This window comes from Medicago truncatula, chromosome 1, assembly GCF_003473485.1.
Source record: "Medicago truncatula cultivar Jemalong A17 chromosome 1, MtrunA17r5.0-ANR, whole genome shotgun sequence".
Classification (NCBI taxonomy): domain Eukaryota; kingdom Viridiplantae; phylum Streptophyta; class Magnoliopsida; order Fabales; family Fabaceae; genus Medicago; species Medicago truncatula.
In genome coordinates, this window is record NC_053042.1 from 44,991,784 (window position 1) to 45,015,848 (window position 24,065).

At 33.2% G+C, this 24,065-nt stretch overlaps 2 protein-coding genes across 4 annotated transcripts; one reads left to right on the top strand and one right to left on the bottom strand.

Annotated features, from left to right (window-relative positions):
• The first annotated feature begins 6,463 nt into the window (after positions 1-6,463).
• Positions 6,464-17,564, top strand: LOC25484885 (dihydrolipoyllysine-residue acetyltransferase component 1 of pyruvate dehydrogenase complex, mitochondrial). Of its 2 annotated transcripts, XM_013613897.3 has the most exons (23): positions 6,465-6,649; positions 7,738-7,782; positions 8,096-8,150; positions 8,228-8,258; positions 8,411-8,457; positions 8,552-8,596; positions 8,738-8,811; positions 10,360-10,429; positions 10,995-11,183; positions 11,268-11,312; positions 11,461-11,534; positions 11,924-11,993; positions 12,209-12,598; positions 13,044-13,104; positions 13,194-13,238; positions 13,342-13,425; positions 14,533-14,609; positions 14,724-14,786; positions 14,897-14,967; positions 15,077-15,137; positions 16,456-16,516; positions 16,600-16,680; positions 17,131-17,564. In XM_013613897.3, exons 1-23 carry the CDS (start codon positions 6,570-6,572, stop codon positions 17,187-17,189), a joined length of 1,878 nt encoding a protein of 625 aa, XP_013469351.1. In that variant the 5' UTR covers positions 6,465-6,569; the 3' UTR covers positions 17,190-17,564. The 2 variants fall into 2 exon arrangements, 1 of the variants encoding a protein (XP_013469351.1); XR_003012485.2 differs by lacking the exons at positions 15,077-15,137; positions 16,456-16,516; positions 16,600-16,680; positions 17,131-17,564 and having other exon boundaries at positions 6,464-6,649; positions 14,671-14,786; positions 14,897-14,933.
• Positions 17,565-17,991: 427 nt separating this feature from the next.
• Positions 17,992-23,845, bottom strand: LOC25484886 (pyruvate kinase 1, cytosolic). Of its 2 annotated transcripts, XM_024784681.2 has the most exons (16): positions 23,764-23,845; positions 23,538-23,630; positions 22,661-22,757; positions 22,096-22,193; positions 21,745-21,900; positions 21,524-21,601; positions 20,989-21,120; positions 20,526-20,603; positions 20,239-20,310; positions 20,011-20,100; positions 19,691-19,835; positions 19,390-19,478; positions 19,052-19,147; positions 18,883-18,950; positions 18,504-18,663; positions 18,199-18,351 (listed from the first exon to the last, which is right to left on the bottom strand). In XM_024784681.2, exons 2-16 carry the CDS (start codon positions 23,604-23,606, stop codon positions 18,199-18,201), a joined length of 1,581 nt encoding a protein of 526 aa, XP_024640449.1. In that variant the 5' UTR covers positions 23,607-23,630; positions 23,764-23,845. The 2 variants fall into 2 exon arrangements, with proteins under 2 accessions (XP_013469353.1, XP_024640449.1); XM_013613899.3 differs by lacking the exon at positions 23,764-23,845 and having other exon boundaries at positions 17,992-18,351; positions 23,538-23,606.
• Between the last annotated feature and the right edge of the window lie 220 nt (positions 23,846-24,065).

Below are 24,065 nucleotides of genomic sequence, written 5' to 3' on the forward strand. Positions count from 1 at the left end.
CAAAAATTAGAGACGAAAAAATATTATGTCTCGACCATAGACATTAATGAAGTCGTCGAACCTTTGGTGTTACAGTCGAGAATATACATTTCAATTTTAAAGATAGGATAGTCCGTTTATAGATAGTAATAACTTTTTCTATGTATCCGGACGAACTTGAGTAAATAACAACATGCAATTATGCATTCAAGACAATCATGACCATATGATCAATCTTAATAGGACGGTAATGATCGAACAATTTAAAAAAAAGATGCATTTAATTTTTATTTTATAATTTAAATGCCATGATTGAAATTGAATTGTTCAATCAATATCAAACATTTTTTTTCTTTTTTTCAAAAAAAAAAATATCAAACATTTTTTTAATGCTCAATTGTGTGGTTGTGGGTTCCTGTTGATTGTAAGGAAACCCGAACCGCATTTGTTACTAGAAAGTCAACATGTGGTATGAATTAACATAGAAACGAAAATTAGAGACAAATGTTTTCCCTTTCAAACAAATTATATCTCAACCCAATGTCTTTAAACCGAGAGAGGATCCTAACTCACAATCAACATATACACATGTAAATTATATCTCTTCCCTTAACTTTCATGGCTGGCTTAATCCGTTCATCATTATGGACATAGGCTAATAGTTATTTCTGTTTTACTGTTCTTTATTGCTCTGTTTCCTTGTAAATATTGTTGAGACTCAGCAGCTCTTTTCTTAGTACACCTTATGCTAAGAAAGTGACTGTATTTTGGTACTATAATCTATTTTAGCTTTTTAAAAAAAAAAACATATGTTATAAAAAAATATTATTAATTTATACTATTAATTATAAAAACTTACTCAAAAATAATAAAAGTTATTTAAAAACTCATTTTTTATATATTAAAATAGTAATTTTGACATTCACTTATTCAAATATTCATTATTAGATACTTTTACTTAAATAACGAAAATTATTTTTATGAGAAGTTACTCAAAGTAACTTCTCATTTTAATCATTTTAAAATTTAGTATATAAAAAAAAAAAGTTGCATCAAAAGATAAAAAAATAATATCAACTAGTTAAAATGACCGACTTTTTTTTTGTCAAGTCCCAACCCATGTATGTATTATATAAACATTTTCTCACTTGAAATTTTATTTATAAAAAAGAATATTTTTTAATTAAAAAAGTTATAATAAGATATAAAACACTTTGAAAATCATTTAGAAATCCTCTAAAAAAATCATTTAGAAAACTATAACAAACTTGTCGTCTAATTTAAAATGAAGTGTAGTATCCCTGTGAGTTTAGTTCAGCTTAACTCAGTTAGTGGGAATTGTTGTTGTGTGCAAGTGTGAATTATATGTCCCATAACGGATAAAAGAGTAAAGGTTGAACACCTTATAAGTAAGAGGACCCATAAACTCATTGCTTTAAGGTTTTGGGTAAGAGTGTGGTGTCTCTATTGCTTGTGTGGTTGTTCTAGCCTCGATGTGGGCGGTCCCCCAAGGCTCCCCTTCAGTGACCCAACAATGGTATCAGAGCCCCGTTCGACAAAGGGTACGACCAAGGCAGTCGGTCCGTTTGCGCATAAAGCAACAACGACGGTACAAGTAGTGTCAGTCCGTTTGCGGAGAAACCAACAACGACGATACAAACAAGTAGAGAGCTTCCGCTCTGGGGGAGCACGATAAATTGATGGACTCACACTTAAGGGGGAGTATTGTTGTGTGCAAGTGTGAGTTATATGTCCCACATCAGATAAAAGAGTAAAAGTTGAACACCTTATAAGTAAGAGGACCCATAAACCCATTGCCTTTAGGTTTTGAGTAAGAGTGTGGTGTCTGTCTTGCTTGTGTGGTTGTTCTAGCCTCGATGTGGGCGGTCCCTCAAGGCTCCCCTTCAGTGACCCAATAGGAATATTACACATTATATACATGGATTCAGATTTATATCTCGAATACCTCACTTTTCCATATTTAAAATGTGTAAGTTTTAGCCACCAACAAAAATAAAATGAAGTGTAGAATCAACACTACAGATAGGAATAGGCCAAGCTGGCCTACAGGGGTCTACGACAGGCCGGGCCATGCCATACTTTTTCTTAAATAGAGAAGGCCTAGGCTTTTTTTTTAAGCCTATATAGCTTAAAAGGCCAGACCACAAGCCTCTCAAAAAGCCTCTTAAGCCTATTAGGCCGGCCTATTTAAGTAATATGAATAATATTATTTATTATTATATTATATTTTGTACTTTGAATTAAAATATAAATTTGTAAACTTTTTCAATAATTTAAGCTTTATTAGTATACATTAATTTTTTACATATATAAATTTATTATTATAAACTAGAATAGACATATGATACAATATATAGTCGAGTTCCCTAAAACCTCGTGTTGATTATCAAATGAGAGTTTAATCTAATTGAACTATAAGTTCTCTAGTCCATTTAAACTTAGATCTCATTGGTTACTTGAAGATGTTCATAAGATTTAGGCTTTTAAACAGGCTAACAGGCCGTATTGGGCTTTCAGAAGACCAGGCTCAGGCCTAAAAAGTAGGCCTATGACAGACCGCATGTCAGACTTAGGCTTTGAAAAATATGGCAGACCAGGCTTAGATCTTGCAAAGTCTAACTCGACCTAACCTATTCCCATCCCTAATCAACACACACCCTTCGAGTTAATTGTAGTTGTCATTCTACAAACAATAAGGACCCATTGATGCCTCACGAGATAATAAAATGCATAAGAAACAAACAATAACAAAAAAGGGTCCAATTTTAGTTTTGTCATTCTCTGTGTCATTATTAATAATTACCATACCTTATGTAAAAAAATAATATTATTATAGCATGGACAATTTTAGTTTTGGTCCACAGCACAACGCATTATTGCCTGTACAAATAATTCAGATATTTTATATTACTTTTTTTTAAGGGGGAATATTTTATATTAGTATTATTTATTAATTATTATTCTTTTTATTTCTCATCAATCTCAAATCACCTACATATTTTTTGAAGTAAAAATCACCAACATATGAATAGTAGTCTTTTATTGATTTTTTTTTTTAAAGTAGTTTTTTTATATGATATGATATGATGTCGCATAATAATACGCCTTCTGTTATTTTAGGGTCTTGTTTTTTCCTTTAAATGACAAAGATTATTATGTTAGTGTATTTTAATGTCTTATTAATTAATATGTTAAAATACTTGTTTTTTCATCAACCATTAAGAGAGAGAGAGAATTTAACAAAAGGTGAATTTTCATGGTCGAGATCAAAACACGCGAGGAGACATTATTTTATTTTCTAGAGAATTGTCTCCCATTTCATGGGAGTTCATCTCATCTTCTCCCTACTAATTTCTCTTACTAGAATTGAATTGAATGGTAGCATGTGCAAATGAACCCATTACATAAGATGGAGAAGTAGACATGTATAAAGGATGAGTTTTTCCGAGTTATATTTGACCTGAGCCCGGTCCTCATAGTTTATAAGATTAATTCATATATTTAAAAAGATAGGGGTAGTAGTCATTCATAAACATACAAAAAGCATTTCACTCAAGCAAATTTAAATAAAACTAAGATTATAATTGCATTGAAAAAAGTTTATACATAAGGTATGGTAAAATTAAAATCATCTATAACCTGATCAAAGGAAATTAACTATTCATGTTCATAAAAATAAACAACATAAAAAGAAAATAAAACCGAGAGTTTCGTTGTTGTCGACGTTGGTCCTAAATTTTCTTTTCAATTGGTGATGTTTTACATACCGTAGCTTCAATACGGTTTCTACTCACTTCATTCTCTTTGAAAAAGTGAAGCTTCATTCTTTCCTTTGGCTGAAATCTAAACATGTGACTTTTGCTTATAATTACCACGATTGGTGGAAACACCCCATTCTTTGTATGGGTATCCGTTTGTAATTTTCTTGGTTGTGGTTGGTGCTCTAATTTAGGCACCATAACTTTGTAAATATTTTTCGGTGTCCTCCTTTTACACACCTTATGTGGGGAACGACACCGTTGGTTTATTAATATATCTCATTTTGATTTGTTGAAAAAAATCTCCCATATTGTTTTCTCCCTTGCCTCCGTTTTCTTTCTCAAAAACGTTCCAAAACGTGATTGTTTGACCTAGTTTCCTTCCACCCATTTGCCGCGTCACCGTCATGTCAAAACCAAATTATCTCCATATTGGGCCAATGTTGAATGTTGAGCTACATTCTTTTTGTTGTTCAGCCCTCCATATTTCCTTCTTTTTAATTAATAATAGTTGATGATACAACACTTGATTCAATAAATCAAACACGATAATTTATTCAAAACGTCTCTAAACTAAATACCAAATTAATAAAATTGGACTAAAAACTTAATTAACAGCACTTTAAAAATGTGATATGATAGATTGTCATCATTGAGGTTAGGAATAAAATTAATGTGAGTATTGTTTAAGTGAAAGAGTCGCGTGTGAGAGACAAATCTAAGAGAATATGTAGAATAACATTAAAAACACCACTTGTCCTTCAATTAAATTGGGACGAAATGGGTAACTCAAGGGGGGTAATCCAAACCCGGTTCATATTTCAATTATGTCCTTGTGATATCCCATATTCTTTGTCCATGTTTTTTTAACTGCGTTAAACTCGGTCTATTGCAGTTGGGTTGGGATAAGACAGGGTTGTGTTTTGTAGATATAGAGAAGTGAACTGACACACTTTTATCTCTCTTTTTTAATCAATTCTAACATAAGAAGTATTTGTATAATATTTACTAATTCCGAGCCACCATACATTTTGTCATAATTTATTTTGAATTTAAAGATAGGGGAGTCTCATAGGATTGAACTATTGATAATTTGAAGATAGCTGAATTTTTAGATGAAATTCTGTCTTTTGGCAACATTGAGAATAGTTGTGAAAGATATAAGTCATTATACGCTTGGCCTTTTGGCAGTTGTCTTTGTGTCTCAACTACAAAATTTAGTCATGTAAAGCCAACAAATTTAAAGAAGAGGGATCAAACTATGGATGTATTGAGATGAAGATGCACAAATTAAGTTCAAGGCAATGTAAAAAAGTGGAATGCATGATGAAAATGAAAAGATGTGTCAACATGTACATATCGATAAATATCATTAGTTATATACTTCAAACAAAATCCTACAACTAAATGCGCAACAAACCACCATACATTTGGATTGGTAAGGGATAATGCATTATGTATGCAGGAGTCGGAGTTCGAATCCCGAACACTCCACTATTTCATCTTTAAGGTGAATTTTTTCAGTCGTTAGACTACTTGACAAAAAAAAAAAACGTAACAAACCAATCCATACCGGAAAGGAACTTACCCATAGAATCACATGGACAATTTGGATTGACAAACATAGCTGAAAATGTTGAGTGAGAAGATAAAGTTGGTATTGTTTGTGCAACAAAACATGCAATATTTGATGTTCCTAGGAAGATGGATTTTTTAGCAAGTGAATTGAACTCGTGGACAATAATGGAATTTAAGAAGCATTACTTCAGTTTATGATATAAACTATGAAGTAGTCAACGAGTTTGAGATCAACATATATAATAGAAGATGATTAAAGCTAAGAAAGAATGATTGGAAAAATACCTTCAGAGACATAAATGAGGATTAGGAAAGCAAGAGAAAATGTAAGTGTACGGTATGTCCTGAAGAGTGAGATCAAGAATGGATGTTATTTTCACTTGATACACGAAATGACAAAGTCATTATAAATTCTCACATATAAAGTAGAGATGTTGGGGTTCGAACCCCGGTTAAGATGTACACCCTCCAGTCATTAATATAAACAAAAAATTACATTTTAAGTTCATTCATTTAATGATGCACATGATCTTTATTATAGACCACATACATCATTAAATGAATGAACTTAAAATGTTATTTTTTGCTTATATTAGTGACCGGAGGGTGTATGACCTAACAATTTCGACATTGTTTGCAATCGAGTTAGGACTTGTGAGATATAATGAATGTTTTATAAGATGCATCAAAATGTTTTAATTCTATTTTGTAATCGACTATATCAAATAACTTTTGTATGCAAAGATCGGGGTAATTCTTACCAAGTTACAATTTTACGTGTCATTGATCATTTACTCAATTAAATTCTATTTTACTATAAAATAAATACTTCCCGTCTTAAATTATAAGTTGTTTTGAAAAAAATTATCTTAAATTATAAGTTGTTCTACGATACGCATTAATGTTACTTTTTATATCATATCCTTAATTATTTTTTTGACTAATATATTCTTTCACTATTTATTAATTTTTCTTCTTTTAAGTTGCATTTTTTTTTGGTGCAATGCATTCCTTAATTTTGTGTGAAATGTTGCAAAAGACTTAAATAATAACCTAACCTTCCCAAAAAAAAAAAAAAAAAAAACCTAACCTACCACCAAGTAATGAATAATGATGAATGATTATTGAAAATTATGTGCTAATCAAAAACAAAAACAACCCTCTTTTCTCTTCTTTTCTTTTTACATTCAACAATCGAATCAATCAACACACTTGCGATTTTGATTCTCTTCAATGGCACTCTCGCGCCTTCGTCACCCTCTCATCTCTCATTCCATTCGTATACTCTCATCTTCCACCAGATCCATTTCGAGGTACGTAGTACTCTCTCAAATCTTGCTACGCAATTATGATCATTTTTATAATATTAGTAAAGTTTTGATTTTGATTTGATTTTCTCTTACTTTGATCGAAATTACTTAATGGGGTTTTGAGTTTTTAGCTCATAGGTTAGTTGGTAGGTTGATCACGTTTTTCATGTTCAATTAGGGGGTTTATGAATGATGATGGATATAGATTTTTTTATTGTGATTTTGAACTTATTAATGTTAATTATGCATTTTAGTATTGTAGTTGAAGTTTATTTTGTGATGTTTTTGTTTAAATTTACTTTGTGAGTTTGATTTGTACTTGACTAGATGGTTATAGTGCTGAATTTGGACCTTGATTATTAAAAAATGGTGCCTTTTTTATATTTGGGTATAGAATTTCTTATGTGAAATTTAGAGGATTGGTTACTAGTTTAGGGTTCAGGGGTTTATGCTTTGTTTGGATGAATATGAAACTGAAATGGTGCTATTGATCGGTTAGTGTTAGCATTCTGCTCGTCGTTACTATGCACGAGTCGTCCTGCTTCTGTTAGGTGAATTGAGTACTAATTTGAGATGTTGCTAGCAAGTTCTTAGTGTTGTTGGATTTCTTCCAATTTTGATTAATCCATTTATACAGATAATATATCATACATAGGGTCTGTTTGGATTGATTTATTGGATCATATCTATTGGCATAAGTTTTTTGAGACTGTTTGGGATAACTTATGACACTGTTATAAGCTGTCTTCAACTGGTTTTTGTATAGCTTATACGAAAGCAATTTAACTTCATTTTATCTTTTGCAATAAAAATAACTCATACATAAGCGCTTATCAGGATAAAGACTTACAGTATAAGCTGTAAATAAGCTGTTTGTCCAAACAGGGACATATTATCATTTGGTGGCATAGCATCTGTTACTTAGGACATGCCAATTTTTACTTATTAATTGCTTTTGAAAGAACGGTAGGCTTTTTTAATGTTTGTAGCATCATATTTATTGTAATTCTGCTTTGGTGGGTTTTTCTCCTTCTATTGAATGTTGCTTTTATGTTTATAACACACTGTTTTCTGTTATCATCTTGGCACAGAACTCCTAATTCAAGGATTTATTCCGTTGGTAATGGGAATCTAAGGTTTGCATCCATTAACCTGTATTTTTTCTCATTAGCTGCAAACTCAGTTTATTTTAAAGTTATTTTATTATTATTATTTATTTGATGTGATTTATTTAAACTTTGAAGATAGGGCTGGACAGAAAAATAGGGAAAATTCTTATTATGTCTATTAGGATAAAAGGTGTCCCCTTTTTCGACCACCAATAAACCCTTTTCATGGATTAAGCATAAAAATAAAAATTTGACATCATTCTCCATCTCCTCTAGTTCATCCTCCTTCCTCAACTTTGTATAATCTAATTGACAGTTTACCATTGGTGATGTTTATCAGGCCTGCATCTTGGTCTGGGCTTACTGGAGTTTGTAATAGACCTTTAAAGTCAAGGGTTAGTATTTAAATAGATACATTTTTTCAATCATGACTATTATATTCTCTGACATCAACCGTCAACATTTTTGGCAGTGGATTGATGTCAAATTCTTCTCGTCGTCAGGTACTCAATGTTCCTGTTACCTAATTTTAAATGCGTAGATCTGTTTAGGATTTTTGTTTTATGGTTTCTCTTTTATCATTAACAGAGAATAATCTGCAAGTTCAATCATGTGTATCTGATTATGTTCTGATCATTGTTCCCCCATTTAATAGATTTTCCACATGAAGTCCTTGGGATGCCAGCTTTATCTCCTACAATGGTGAGCTTGGAGAAACAAATAGTTTTCTCTCCCTTTTCTGATCTCTTTTCTTTTAGGGCTTTCATGGAATTTTGACCTCTTCTCTTTGTTTCAGACCCAAGGTAATATTGCAAAATGGAGGAAAAAAGAAGGGGATAAGGTCTGTTAGCACATAGTTTTTATGTTTTGATTGTTGCGTTATTGCATATCATAATTCTGTTTGCTTTGATGCTTTCATTTTGAAAATTGATTTCTTTGAATGAATTAATCATTCTCTCCTTGCTACTGTTTAATCTTACAGATAGCAGTGGGTGATATACTATGTGAAATTGAAACTGACAAAGCTACACTTGAATTTGAAAGTCTTGAAGAAGGGTATTTTTTTTCTTCCTAAGTACTAGATGGCCTTTAATTTAAAATTTATAAACTTGAGTTTCTTACTGTTGAAGTTAAAGGAAGCAACGCAAATGTTAGTCCTGTTACAATTCAATATATCCCAGCTGGACAGTTTAGCAACTTGAATGTTGCTCGTTCTATGTGTATCTCAGGCCATCTTTGGAGTAATACAGTTTTGATGGTTACATGATTGATCCAGTATCAAGCTCTCTCCCAGTATGACTTAACAGTCCAAGAAAATCTTCCTGTCAGATTTCCTAGTAAGAGAGAAATCTATTTAAGAACATGCCACCCCGCTCTTGGATGTGATAAGATGCCCCTCCCTTTTCTTAAAGCACGTATTAGCTATAGCTAGATAAAAAGGCGACGAAAAAATTATGATGGATTTACCTCCACATTCACTTCTTACCAACAATAATGCCTACCCTATCGATCTTACATTGTCAGTGTATTAAAGCTTACAATTTGAACTGTCCAATTCTTTTGCCTTTTCACACACTCACTTAGTTTCTTGTATGGACACCACAATTGATCCTCCTCGTAATCATTGTGTCCACTATTTCCGTAGGTTTTCCTTTTAAGCATGCCTATATTCGATGTTCTAAAATGAGTCCTAATCTCATGAACTAGATTCCTTGCCCACACCAATCCACAAAAATGTTGCAACCCTTGCTTATTTTTCACTGCATCCAGGTGGTGGTGCAGCAACAACTATTACTCATATGACACTGTACTCGAGCTATACATTGTGTTGCTTCTGGGAAACGACTTAAATTTAACATTATTACATATTCATTCCATGCCGTATTGATTCGACCAAGTTTTACGCTGGTTGTAAATGCCAAATACAAACCTCTCTTTTTGTTTGGGTTTCGGACGACTATGCATAGCAAGGCTAACATAAGCATGATTATTTTAATTTAGCTTATAGGAAAAATAAGTTGAAGTGTAAAGCTAGAGGGACAAGACAGAATAAAGACTTAGAATTATTATGATGTTTTGGTATTATGGCGTCATTTGATCCATGTAGCCGACCCCACTTAGTGGGAAAAGGCTTGGTTGTTGTTGTTGTTGTTATGATACAAAAGACTAAACACTAACCTTTGTTCATACTTATACTAACCTCCTAGTCGGTAGCATTAACTGAGACTAAAACATTAGTGTCGGTGGCATGGATCAAACCTTTAACATTACCTGGTGCTGTAGTATGACCATCACAATACTCGTCTAACTGGTAAGAACAAACATGTAGAAACCACCCTTGAATTGTAGTCATTCATTGTTTTTCGAAGTGACTGTCTTCTGTACTTTATATGTGTTGGACATGCATGTGTCTGTTTAAGACAATAGTGTCTTTGATTTCATTTTTTCTTTCTCAATGTTACTTTCTTATGCCTATGTGGGTCTTCTATTATATCTGGCTTACTATAATTGAACTGATTTTGACCCTAGAGTGTAAATCATATAAAACATCCAAATTTTAGCATACAATTAAAATGTGTTGTAGTGATTGGATGACTCCTGCAGATTTCTGGCTAAGATATTGGTACCTGATGGTTCAAAGGATGTGCCAGTTGGACAACCGATTGCAATAACAGTAAGTCAAGCCAACATTAAGTTCCAACTCTTGTATTTTTATTTTTTACTGTTATGTGGACACCATAGCAATGTTTACTCCCAACATTACTGGATTCTGCAGATGTAGCTTTTCTAGACAGAAAATTAATATTGTCATTTTGTCCTTCCTTCAATATTTCTTTTGCACACTGGATTTATTTAATCTCTTTTGACAAAATTGACGCAACAATTGTTTTCATTGTGTGTTCCAATGTGGACCTTTATGTTTTTTAATCTGCCAATGAAAACTTTGCAATTTATCCGTTGCCCAGGATTTGCTTTTACTTCTTTGTCTTCTCTCCAATTTAATAAAATTGTGTTAGGCGCTCACTATTACTGGCTTAAATAACTTAAAGTCTTTCTTTTCTTAAAAAAGACACACACACACACACGCACATTTGCCATAGAAAGTCTATTCTAGTTCATTGGAAAAATATTAACTTTAAATGTTAACTTAATGATTCTAACCTACAATTCTGGAGTTGAAGTGATATTTGCATCCTAAATATTTGATCATGTAAGCTCTAACGGTGAGCCTTGACAAGGTTGAGGAAGAAAGCGGCATTCAAAATGTTCCTGCTTCTGTGGGGGGTGAGAGCGGGGTTGAAGAGAAGAAACCAGCACACCAGGATGCCGCAGATGAGGAGAGAAAACCAGAAACAACTTCTACGATTGATACATCAAATCTTCCACCTCACATTATTCTTGGAATGCCTGCTTTGTCCCCAACAATGGTGAGACCATTTTGATGCCACTTGTAACTATTTCCAACATAAACTTTTCTTCCACGTAATGATTTTCAAATTTTCTCTTCACAGAACCAAGGAAACATTGCTAAATGGAATAAAAAAGAAGGAGACAAGGTTAGTTATGTTTTTAACATAAGATTTCAAGTGAGATTTCCTTTTTAATGTATTTTTGAAAATTTTAAAATGTGAAGGATGTAAGTAAGTCATTACATCCGTTTTATTTATTCTGTGTTCCATGAATTAACATCTAATTATCTAATAGATTGAAGTGGGTGACATATTATGCGAGATAGAGACAGACAAAGCTACCCTTGAATTTGAAAGTCTTGAAGAGGGGTAAATGTCTTTCCTTATACTTAAAGCCTTTCACTGTGAATATAGTGTTTGGTATAGTTGCCTGTTCGCATTGCAACATGTTGTGTTATTAGACAACATTTTTAGGCCAAGCAGCTTCATCTTAAATAATGTTTTTGCACATAATGAAGACTTGCGGCATATAATATGGCTTGTAAACCTATTTATTACATGCCTGATATCTTACTGAAGTGTTTATTGACATGCCTAGTACTAAACAGTTGCCTTCAATAAAGTATGAAAGAAACCCAGGAATGGTGGTATTCTATTTGGTCTATTTTACAGACGATCACTATTTGTTTTTCTTTCTTCTCCCGATAAAGTTTTGCCATCTAGCTGACCAACTTATGTCTGACATTTTGAGGGACTAGGTACCTAGCTAAGATAGTTGCACCAGAAGGTTCAAAAGAAGTGGCAGTTGGACAGCCTATTGCAATAACAGTAAGTGTGAAAATGCTTTGTAACTTCTATCTATCAACTCATTGTAAAGTTTGAGTTCCAACGATCTTGCATCTACTTTTGAAATACAAACTAAAAATGTCTGATGATGATGTTCCATAAATTTATTGGTTAATTTATCAAATTGATACTCTTTGCTTTTGTCTTGAAAAGCATTGTAGTGTATGAAATACTTATGCTGCCTGCTCTTTCGCAAGGTTGAAGATGCAAGTGATATTGAAGCTGTTAAGAATTCTATTAGCAGCAGCTCAGTAAACCAAAAGGAGAAGACCACCCAACATGACACTAAAAGTGAAGTCAAAACAAAGAAAACAAATACAGCACGAATCAGTCCAGCTGCAAAGTTGCTAATTTTGGAATATGGATTGGACGCATCAACATTGAATGCAACTGGTCCTCACGGCACCCTACTGAAAGGTGATGTTCTTTCTGCAATTAAATCAGGAAAATTGTCTTCAAAACCTGCTTCATCTAAAGAAAAGGCATCATCATCTCAAAGTCATCAAGTTGCGGCTTCACAAGAATCAAAGTCTGGCTTAAAGCAGTCTGATACTTATGAAGATTTTCCGAATAGTCAAATTCGCAAGGTAGGACCCCAAATATTCAGTTAAATATAAATAAGGTTCATCAATTCTTTCACAGAATATGTTGCATGGTAATGAAAATTATTTTTGCCAAATAAGAATATACGAAAAGTATTAAAAAGGGACTCAGGGAAGACATTGTTTGGTGTCTATCGTTGAGAGTTGAATGCTAAAAAACCTTACAAATTTTTATTTTTTATTACACCGAATATTGATCGTAATTGTATTTGTCGCCTCTATATAGTACATTCAGCATATTGTTTTGGTAATACTTGGCCATTGTTGTACATGCAGAGCTCAGTTTTGTAATGTTTTTGTTCGATTATGGATGTCATGTCCTTTCTATTTACATCTCTACTACCTAAATACTTAGGAAAATTGATAATTAATGGACTATATTTCAACTCTGCTTCCTTCCACTCATCTCAAATATTTGACTGTTTTGTAGGTGATTGCCAAGAGGTTATTGGAATCTAAACAAAATACACCACACTTATATTTATCATCAGGTTTTAATCCCCTTATGCCGTGCATATTATTGAAGATTAATCTATTTTGTACAAACTAATTAATATAAATTTTTATTGGAATGTGTCAGATGTTACACTGGATCCTCTTCTTTCCCTTAGAAAGGATCTTAAAGGTATGACTGATATTAATTTTTCATTGGCACATTTTAGATGTTATGCACTTGGTCCTGGTACATCTGTAATCCAATATAATCTTGATTTGGTCCTTAATTGCAGAGCAGTATGACGTCAAAGTTTCAGTGAATGACATTATTATCAAAGTTGTAGCAGCTGCTCTCAGAAATGTTCCAGAAGCAAACGGTAAACAGTTTCCTATTATTTTTCTATCCATTTGTGTTGTATTTACCTTAATTATCTTAGGTGTTAGAAGTAGTGAAGGACCCAGAAGGTGCGGAGCCACTGACATATATAAATTTATAGCTATTACATATAACTTTTGCAACAAGAATACGTAAGTACCGTATACATTACTGTGAATGTTGCCGAATTGTTGACTGAAGTGTTTCTCCCACAAAACCAAACTTGCAAAGGCTGTTTGAAGCAAACTCAAATAGTATAAACTCATCTGGACTCCCCGAGCTTCATAATGGCTAGAAAGCTGTCGGAGAGAGGTGGTTAGTGGTAAAACATAGAAAGGCTTATTCGCCTGATACTTTAACCCATATAGTTTGGAACATTCTGAGTCGAATTGTAGGATCATATCAGCAGTCAAATTTGAGTACATGCAAGAAATGGAGACAGAAACTGTGGCAGACAGTGATGGTTGCCAAAGACTAAAAAGTAGGACGAAAACAGATGGCATCAAACAACAGAACTGTATATTTTTGAAGCTTAACGGAAGAATAAGAATGGGATTAGGTCATGGGGAGTTGTACTGGTGATTTCCATGTTGAAATCACATTTTTCAACCCCCGGAAAAAGTTGACTTAAAGGATTTGTTGCAAAAGGAAGGGATGGAAGAAACATTATATTTTACTGATAAGAAGTTCTTAAGATATAATACATATCAGATACAAAACATTGGCATTTATAATTGTTGGAAGTTTTCCTTAATTGCAGGCCTCTTCCAGCCGCCTTAATTGCGGTTACTTTAGACTTCCATTATCGCAGCCTCCAGCACCTTTGTGCTAGATATGGCCTAAGTAGTGCGTAAGGTTTGGATATTTCTCATCTTACAAACCGATTTTTTTTGAGAATGAGTTAGGCTTTAAGCCTAAATTCTCTATACGATAGTAATCTACGCCAAGCATAACTAACATAACCTAATGCAGTACGATTAATAAAATATCTAGGCTCCAAAACATGAATAACTAGGCTCCTTACAGAAGCCTAAATCCTCACCTATTCTCAAAACCAGATTTCTCTATAGAAATCTCTAATGCTTAAATCCAACTTACACTATGGCAGCATACTGGAATGATGAGAAAGGGGAAGTCATCTTATGCGATTCCGTTGACATATCAATAGCAGTTGCCACCGAGAAGGTAATTGATGGTTGTTTAACAGTCATTTTACAAAATACTCAATCCTTTTGTGTGGATATAGGGCTTGATGACTCCAAATTTTACAAAATACTCGATCCTTTTGTGTGGCTATAGGGCTTGATGACTCCAATATTAAAAAATGCAGATCACAAGACAATATCTGCCATCTCCTCAGAGGTAATTTTATGTCATTGACATGGGTTCCTACTTAATGTTTTTTCAGGAATCTTGATTGTTTGTGTTTAGGCATTTTTATTTGAAATTTTAATACATTAGTGGTACTTTAGGTCAAGGAGCTAGCTGCAAAAGCTCGTGAAGGGAAATTGAAGCCGCAAGAATTTCAAGGGGGGACTTTTAGGTGAGTTTACTACTGAATGCATATATTGCCATGAATGTTGGGAAATTCTCTATTTATCATTTTTGTTTGCCAAAACCAATAACTCCGGGCTTTGTACAACCCCTTGCAGCATTTCAAACTTAGGAATGTATCCTGTGGATAAATTCTGTGCTATTATAAATCCCCCACAGGTTCTCTCTCTCTCTCTCTCTCTCTCTCTTTCTCATACACACACACAACCCAGTATTTACAACATCTAATTAACTGGCCTTATGTATAAGTGAAATTGGTTAAGTTTTTACCTTGTATTAGGGGTGAATGTTGGCAGTTAAGAGCCAATACGCAAATAAGCTTACTGTCACAGAAGAGAATGTTACAATGCATAAGTAGTTACACAAGACAGGATACTGTTAAATATACAATCGTTAGAGAGAATTTTGGGTAGCTCACATTATTGAAAGTATAATTGATTCTTGCCTTAGGTGTTGGGTGTTTGTGGGGACTGTATAAGACCCAATAAAGCACCATTAAGAAGGGTTGATTGGATAGAAGACAGGTGTTGGGTGTTGGTGGGGACTGTAGAAGACTCAATAAAGCACCAATAAGAGGGGTTGATTGGATAGAAGACTGTCCGATAATTAAGTATGGGGGGACCGAGAAAAAACTGTAGGTCAAACCATTATAACAGAGTTGGAGATGAATGATTTATTTGTGAATTTTAAAAATAAAAAAGAGAAGACATTATTCTACCGTCTAATATGTAGCCAATCCCACCTTGTTCGGAAAAGTCTTGGTTATCATCATTATTGTCTAGGGGAGAATTTAGTCAAATGGGTTGTATATCTGCCTTGTGCAGGTCCAATTACCCACAACCACAAGCAGATTAATGAATATATACAACTTTTTATTAAAATCAGTAAAAAAAAAAAATCTTATTAAGATTCTACAAAATTTTGTTGTATTTTGCCTGTGATCTCGGTTAATTTCTACTTTTCTTTTATTTCCAATGTTTTTTTATTCACTTTTTGAAGATGATATGATAAACCAGCTTACATCTTTTTCAACTCGTCTATTTACCATTTCAACGAAGGGGCAAAGTATCGTGGTGAACAAATGATGATTGTCCCCTAATTTGATTTTCTTTAATAGAAAGGAAGGAAATTATAACTGAATATTTTGGTTTTACAGCTATCTTAATAGTCACTTAGTCTCATACTTTTCATGAAATTACTCCTATTTTTTTTTTACTTATTTCCCTATTTTGTAATTGTATCGTCAAAGGTCTCATACCTTTCATGAAATTACTCCTATTTTTTTTTTTTTACTTATTTCCCTATTTTGTAATTGTATCGTCAAAGAGGTTTCATTTCAGAATGCCTGTTTTATTGATCTGAGAAACAGTTGCCCAAGTTTCCATTCCCTTTGGGGCCTGGATTTCAAAATGATTCAAGTGTTCTGTTGCTTTGTATTAATATAGCTCTTCATTAATTTGTATATCATTTGCTGCAGGCTTGCATTCTTGCTGTAGGGAGAGGCAACAAAGTAGTTGAAGCAGTAATTGGAGCTGATGGTATAAATTAAATTTATGGATGTTCTGTATGCCACTTAATGCTTAAACTTTAACTTGTTTTGACATTAATTTTTATTTGCTAGGAATTGAGAAGCCATCTGTTGCCACTAAGTTGAACTTAACATTGTCTGCCGATCATCGCGTCTTTGATGGCAAAGTTGGAGGTATGTGTAATTAGAATACTTTAATTAGGTAATAGGAAGTATGAAGGCACGTGATAATATATGCCTTTTAGGTGACTTTTTATGTACCGTCAAATTATTTCTGGGATTAGTATTGGGAAAATGACCCCAAAAAGAAGTTTGGATCACTAAGGACATGTTTGGTTTTGGAGAATGTTTTCTGTTTTCAAAGATTTGTATATGGAACATTAGAAACAAAAAAATATTTATTTTTAACGTTTCCTATACAAATCTTTGAAAATATTAAGCAGAGTAAAAACAAGGTGGTTGTTTGTAATTAAAAGTGAAAATCGGAACCGTTAGTACTTCATTGAGGCACATAAAATGTTACTTTCCCATTAATAATTGACATATTGAATAGAACCTATGAATCATTTTTGCAGCATTCCACTTTTTAAAGGTTGGCTTATGCGGTTTATCTCTATTTTGCAGGTGCATTTCTCTCTGCTCTTCAGTCAAACTTCAGAGATATAAGACGGCTTCTTTTATAATGACATACAACACATTTTCCTGGTGTTTGATTATTGTGCTTCTCATGACAAATCATGTTGATGAACCACAACCTGGCTTGGAGTTGCATAACATAATCATTTTTGTCCATTTTATATCTTCATCGGGTTTTGTAAAATAATATATTGGGTGGCATTACCCATATCTTGAGGAACTACACACCAAGGTACCATCTAACATTAGGCTTCCAACAATTGAGATTCCAACAATTGAGATTCCAGCATGTTGGTAATTGTGTTCATTAGGCAAATTTTCTGCCTTTGATGTTTAATAATTTTGTATGAACAGTTTTGTATAGACTAAATAAATACCAGCATTATTTTGATGAATAAAATTTCCATTCATGTGCTGCATCCCCTACCTAAGGTGATGTTACTATTTTCTTGTTCTGGGCGTTTCAATGTTCATCTTAATTTTTGCACCAGAATTAGGGTTTTTTCGATATAGTCACAATCACAGTTAAATTAATGTAGCACCTTCCATTCATTGTACATTTGCTTCTGCAGTAGCTGACCTCCTGCTACGTGGTAGATGAACCTTCAAAATACAAGCTTCGTTCTGAATATGCGGGCTTAGTTGTTGAATCTATTTGCAAAAGGTGAAATTTTTGGTATTTGATTGATACATTCAACTTCTTGAAAAGCCTCAGGAGGTCGGCCATCTGCATATTGTAGCCAACCTTAGTTCGTTCATCGATGATTCTAGACAAATTCCACGTTCATTTCTATAACCTTTCTTGAACTTATAAAGTTAATCTAACATTCATCTATCTGAACTTCTGAATACAAAAATGTAAGTGAATAAAACATGATTTTAGGAACAAAATTGAAATAATGCATTTTCATTAGCATACCGTTCTAGTTCAAAACTATAGTTGCTAATCAAACAACAAATTTGGAGCTCCACAACCATTTTATCACTCAAAAAATTACTAGTAGAATTCTATTACCGCACTCTAATTAGTGCATTTTATTATGCAAATGACAATTTCTAATCTTCAAGTTCAATAATCTTCACAACTGATGAGTCACCAACTTTCTGGCAAACAACAACTCGGTCATGTGGTTTTATGATGCCAAAAGCCTTGCCATGGTCTAAAGCAACCTTCAAAATTGATTCATTTGATCCAGTGTTCGACTCGGACTGCACGCAAAAAGGAAAATTCAATTGGTTTAACAACTATGAAGTGAAAGATGACAAACACAGCATTTTCCCAATTGAGGTTTTAATAGTGTTCCTTGGTTATCCTTTCCCGTATAACATCTCTATATGATATAACATTTAATCATTCTTACAGGGTGTCGAGGATCCGCCAGCATAGGGAAAAGACCTCTCACAATAAGTGACTGCCTAGCCTGAAAGGCACCGGTGAATGTCCATCGGAGTTGATTTGTCTTCAACTGAGGAATGACGACAGATATCACAGGCATGGTTGGTCTGTACTTGGCAAGCAACCTATATAACATAAAAGAACAAGTAATTAATGATGTCACTATGTCAGAAAGATGTCAAAATTGCAACAGAATTGAACATGACTGTCATATCTGAATGTGGAACTAAAATACTGAAAGAAAGAAAGAAAGAAGAAAAAAAAGAGAAATTCTGTATCAGTTATTCAAATATGAGAAATCTTTTTAATAAAGAGTAATCATAAGAGATAAAATGAAATGAAACCTTGCAGCCCTTCCAGATGAGGTGAAGCAAATGATAACAGATGCCTTAACTTTGACGGCTGCTCGAACCTGTATGTTTCAGAAAAAATAAGTTTACTACAAAATATATACTTCAATTAGTATATAGTTTCTTTGAGCAAGTGAATAGAATAATGCGGTGAGAAATGTACTGCAGAGGAAGCTATTGATTCCATGTGGCTCATCGGCTCTCCCACAAATTTGACTGTCTTCTTAAAATACAAATCTTGATTGTAAACTTTCTCTGCCTGGACAGTGCAGTAGAATAATTAGTATACATTTATAATAGATCTATTTCAATTTACCATAATGTAATGATAAAATCATAATGTAATTTATATATCTACACTCCACATAATATCTTAACAAATTAGTATGACAAGAATACAAAAGAGGATTTTACTGCAGATAACTAACAAGTGACAGCAATAATTTTTAATTGCGAAAAGTATGGTAGGAAGTGTTGTTTAAAGGTAAAGCACAAACTTACTTCAGCACAAATTTTTCCAACTGTAGAAATGGTTTCTACAGGGTATAATCCTGTAAGAGTCTCCGCCCCAAGGAGAATTGCATCACTGCCTGATATAAAAGACAAAAAATTTAAACATGTAAGTTGCAATGCAAATTTATGCACAATGTGACAAACACAAAAAACTAAAGATATATATATTGATGAACACAAGTGTTTAGACAATTCAATGACGCAATCATAAGTAGATACCCCATGCTTAGATCATACAGAACTATTCAAATATGACAAAAAAGAACTTAGATTAGGGAAAACAAATTACCATCCAATACTGCATTGGCAACATCGGTTGCTTCTGCACGAGTAGGTCTCAGATTATTAGTCATAGTATCCACCACACGTGTGACAACAACTGGCTTTCCCGCCATGTTACACTTATAAATAGCAGCTTTTTGGAACAAAAACACCTGTCAAATTTAAACATACATATTCAGGATTCTATTCAAACGTATACTAGAGAGACGGAGGAATGCTGTAAAAGGCATATGTAGACAAAAATCTCCGCGACACTAAAAAATACAAATAAACAAAATGGAAGCGTAGGATAACATCAGATTTTTCTGACCGGAAGTAAATACCGACCTTCTCAGGTGGGAGATCTATCCCTAAATTTCCACGAGAGACGATGATACCATCTGCTTCTCTCAATATCTCATCAAAATGTTTCAATCCCTGTATGGATTTTAGAGAAGAAAGATTAACTTTACAACCACAATTAAGCACAATCTTAAAAGACTTTGAACTACAGCATTTGTCTGGTTATTATAAAAAGCGGAGAGTCTATTGTTTAGGGAACTTCAAGTTTCTTACCTCTATATTTTCGATCTTTGCAAAAATATGTGTCTGCTTGAGGTCTTCAAATTTGGAGATATATTCACGGGCCTGCAAATGAAAATCGGACGCATTGTTTATGTTTTCTAATGGCGAGGAATGCAAAAATGCAAATGATTCACTTCATCGACAGTGTTATACAATCTAAGCAAAGTTATAAGTTGAAAAGCATGATGAAAACAATTAATATAGAAGAAAAGGGAAAGGTATGCGATAGAAAACAATAAATTAGAGAGAACATAAAATGTAGCAGGTATATCCCTTACATGGCGAACATCTTCAGCGTGCCGGGTGTATAATGAGAGAAAGTCTATTTTGTTTCGAACACCCCATGTGCGTATTACCTGAGTTAGTGAGTAAAATGTCAAAAGGAACATTTAGATTCATAAAAATACGCAATAATAATAAAATGGTTTACCATTCATGATTGTAAAATGGTCAACTAAATCAGTTTAACTTTTGTTATCAATGTGCAGATAATAGAATTTACCTCATCAATTGTGTAAATAGTTGTACACTTACATTTAATCTTTGGATTTGCCAAAAAAATAATCCATTTTCCATATTTACAGACCAACAGAAAGATAAGCCAGTTTACAACAAAATTTTTAAGAAATTTCAAGCATTGATGTAATCAAGCTGCAGGTTTTATAATATAGTATAATTCAGTTTTGTCAACCACATTATGTCAATTTCACTACTTTATGTACACAAAATTCATTTTGTTACCTCTTTATCCTTATCAGTAAGAGTAGGAAGATCGATACGGATCTGAGAGACATGTAAAGTATACAATGATCCAGAAAGTGTAGCATCGTTTTTTATGAGACAAGTTACATCGTCACCATTCACCTCGCTGACCTGTATTGTGAAACAGATACCACTTACACTTATAGTACAAAAGAGAATGATTCTAACTTTAACTGTAAGCAATATTCTACTTTCTGCATCCTGTTTCATAAAATGTTTACTATAAATCTAACTGCAAATATAAGAAGGAAATTTGGTAGACTTATAGGATCCAAAATAACTGAGAGAAAATTTCAGTTTTAAGGAGAAACTCCAACTTCTCTCTAAACTTTCTTTCTCCTTCGTTCATCGAGGAGGGGTGGTTTTAGGTCATTTATAACTGAATTACTACATTACCCTAAGGAGGTCAAAGAAAAGTATTTCAATAACATATGCAACGGAAAATATTAAGATAATAACTAAATCAGAATAAACTATAGCGTCAGCCTTAAAGATTGAACTATGTCTGCATCACCTCTAGCCATACAGAAGTTGTTTCACTTCCTGTAAACAGATATTTACCGATGAAAATAGTATCACCCTTCTTCACAGCCTGCATAATCATGGATACCTTAGTTAAAGGGGAAAATCACATTGTAGTACACATTATCAAGGCTAATATGAAAGTAATGGAAGGTAAACATGTGATCCAACAAACTCCTGTAATAACAAAAAAATGGATAAAGGTAGACTGACCTTTGAAAGGCCGCTAAAATTTACTGGTAATAGATTTGAAGTAGCTTCTTTGTTTTGATCCGGAGTTAAGACAAGTGATGTGTCTGCTTCAAGGGTAATTGGGCGATCAGTTTTATTCACAACTTGTAATTCTGGACCTACAGTATCTAGCATAACCTGAAATTGAACCAAAATGCATGTATATTGTTACACTAACTACCCTTCAGAAGGTATTTGCACATATGGAAAATAAATTGGATAGAAGTCAATGTATTAAAACCGCAATCATTTAATAGTATCTCCTTACAAGTCATCACATCCATGTATGTCATATAAATGAGTAAATTAACAGCAAACGTGTGTCAAGTTTACCGCGCAGAGTTTTTTTGTGCTTTTGATAGCTGCCCTTAAATTTTCCAAAGTCTCTTGGTGGTATTCTGGATCACCCCATGAGAAGTCAAACCGTGCGACTGGCATATGGTAAGAAAGGAAGAATTAGACGACAAAACAAATGACTAAGACATGAAACTTGCAAGGACCAATCCAAATTATAACAGAAGAACTCATAACACATAAGGTTACTCCCTCCATTCCATTTTAGCTAAGGTTATTTACACATAACACATATTAAGAAAACCAATAAATTTTGTTACTTGTGATAAAATTATGTCATTTACTCTTATTCCTGTAATGCCATTTATCCTCTTATTCAACTTATATATCTCTCTGCAATAAATACTCAATGGTATTATTGACAAATCAGTAGTTAATGTTGCATCAAACTTTGAAAATGACAATTAATTAAGAACGAAAAATTTCTACAAAGAGACGGTTAAAAAGGAAGGAGGGAAAAGTGCGGTAAATGTGATAAAGGAAAACCTACAATTAACTTATGAACAACGATCACATAAAACGAAAGGTTTTAATGGAATAATACCAGACATTCCTGCATCAAGGCATCGGGTAATTGTATCAACTGATCGTGACTTCGAACCAAGTGTGCCTATAATTTTTGTCATAGCTGGAAAGAAAGTCTGCAGAATGCATTTTAAACTTTGATCAAAATCTTGACAAACACTGAATAAAGTCTTCTAAACAAATTCTCTAGCAAATGTATATAAACCTTTCTTTTAGTATCTTAAATCTCCATACTTAATTTCCATAACACAGACTAATAGTTCTCATGATTCACCAAAACAAATGTAAAAAACAATGAAACAACCTAAAGAGTAAATTACTTACATCACCCCCTCTCTAAACATAAACAGACGCAATCAAACGCAGGAGCATCAAAACTTACAAAATAACTACAAATTATAATGCAAGAATTGGATTGCCAAACGTTAATTTTATTTAATCAGAATCACTATGCTTAATGTTTGGTTTCACCTCTGGAGGGGTCAAAATTGATTTTGAGATGTTTCGATGTTTTTAAATAGAATTGATCCTACTTGAAGCTAGAATTTGTAGTTTTTTGCTTCTATAATTGATTTTATTTAACCTTGAATACATAACTATATCCAAATAGAAATCACACTACATTCAACTCAATTTTACAAAATGATTTGTGTCACTATAGAACCAAACACACACAAAAAGACAAGATCAGCTGAATCAAAACACAACACATCTTAAGCTAAGATACCAACAAAACTACACTAACATTTTTGAACTTGATCTACCATACTAGACAACAATAACAAATGAGTCACAAAAAAGTAATTACTTTCTCATAATACCAATTAATTACATCAAGAAAAGAATAAGAGAAGCAACAAAAAAAAAAACATCAAGAGAGAGAAGGAGATACTGACAGGTTTGGATGGCTCTAGGATGGAAGCCATCCTAATAGGTTCCTCAAGAAGCAAAGGACTTGACTGCATTTTGTTTTTCTTCTAAACTGTCAACTGCACCAAACCTAAACAAAATTAACCAGTGATGAAGAAGAAAGTAAATATATATGAGAAAGGTGTACGGCAAAGTGATATATATGATTATCAAGAATTTTCAAAGGTGAATGAATACTATCAATAATAATACCAAACCAACTGTTATTGAAAAGGAAACTTGAACTAAACTGTGTGCATCAATACTAATGAATTATATCTATAACCAACTAACCATGTCAATCATGTAGGGAACACTGTTTCAAAAAGGAAAGAAAAATATATGACTAAACTAACCGTAGTTGATAGTCGGTAAAAACGTGAAAATAACTGTACACGTTGATTAAGATATTTTTTTTTTTTTTTTTTTGAGCAACAAGATTAAGATCTTATTATATAGGTGTTCTGTCCTACCTAGAAATTATTCAAAACTCTAAATCAACAACTTTCTTTAGA

Coding starts and splice junctions, on each gene's coding strand:
- LOC25484886 (XM_013613899.3), bottom strand. CDS start 23,606: ATGCAGTCAAGTCCTTTGCTTCTTGAGGAACCTATTAGGATGGCTTCC. Junction 22,758..23,537: donor TCCTAGAGCCATCCAAACCT/GTCAGTATCTCC, acceptor TGCATTCTGCAG/ACTTTCTTTCCAGCTATGAC. Junction 19,836..20,010: donor TAGATCTCCCACCTGAGAAG/GTCGGTATTTAC, acceptor TAAATTTGACAG/GTGTTTTTGTTCCAAAAAGC.
- LOC25484885 (XM_013613897.3), top strand. CDS start 6,570: ATGGCACTCTCGCGCCTTCGTCACCCTCTCATCTCTCATTCCATTCGT. Junction 7,783..8,095: donor GTTGGTAATGGGAATCTAAG/GTTTGCATCCAT, acceptor GATGTTTATCAG/GCCTGCATCTTGGTCTGGGC. Junction 11,313..11,460: donor ATAAAAAAGAAGGAGACAAG/GTTAGTTATGTT, acceptor ATTATCTAATAG/ATTGAAGTGGGTGACATATT.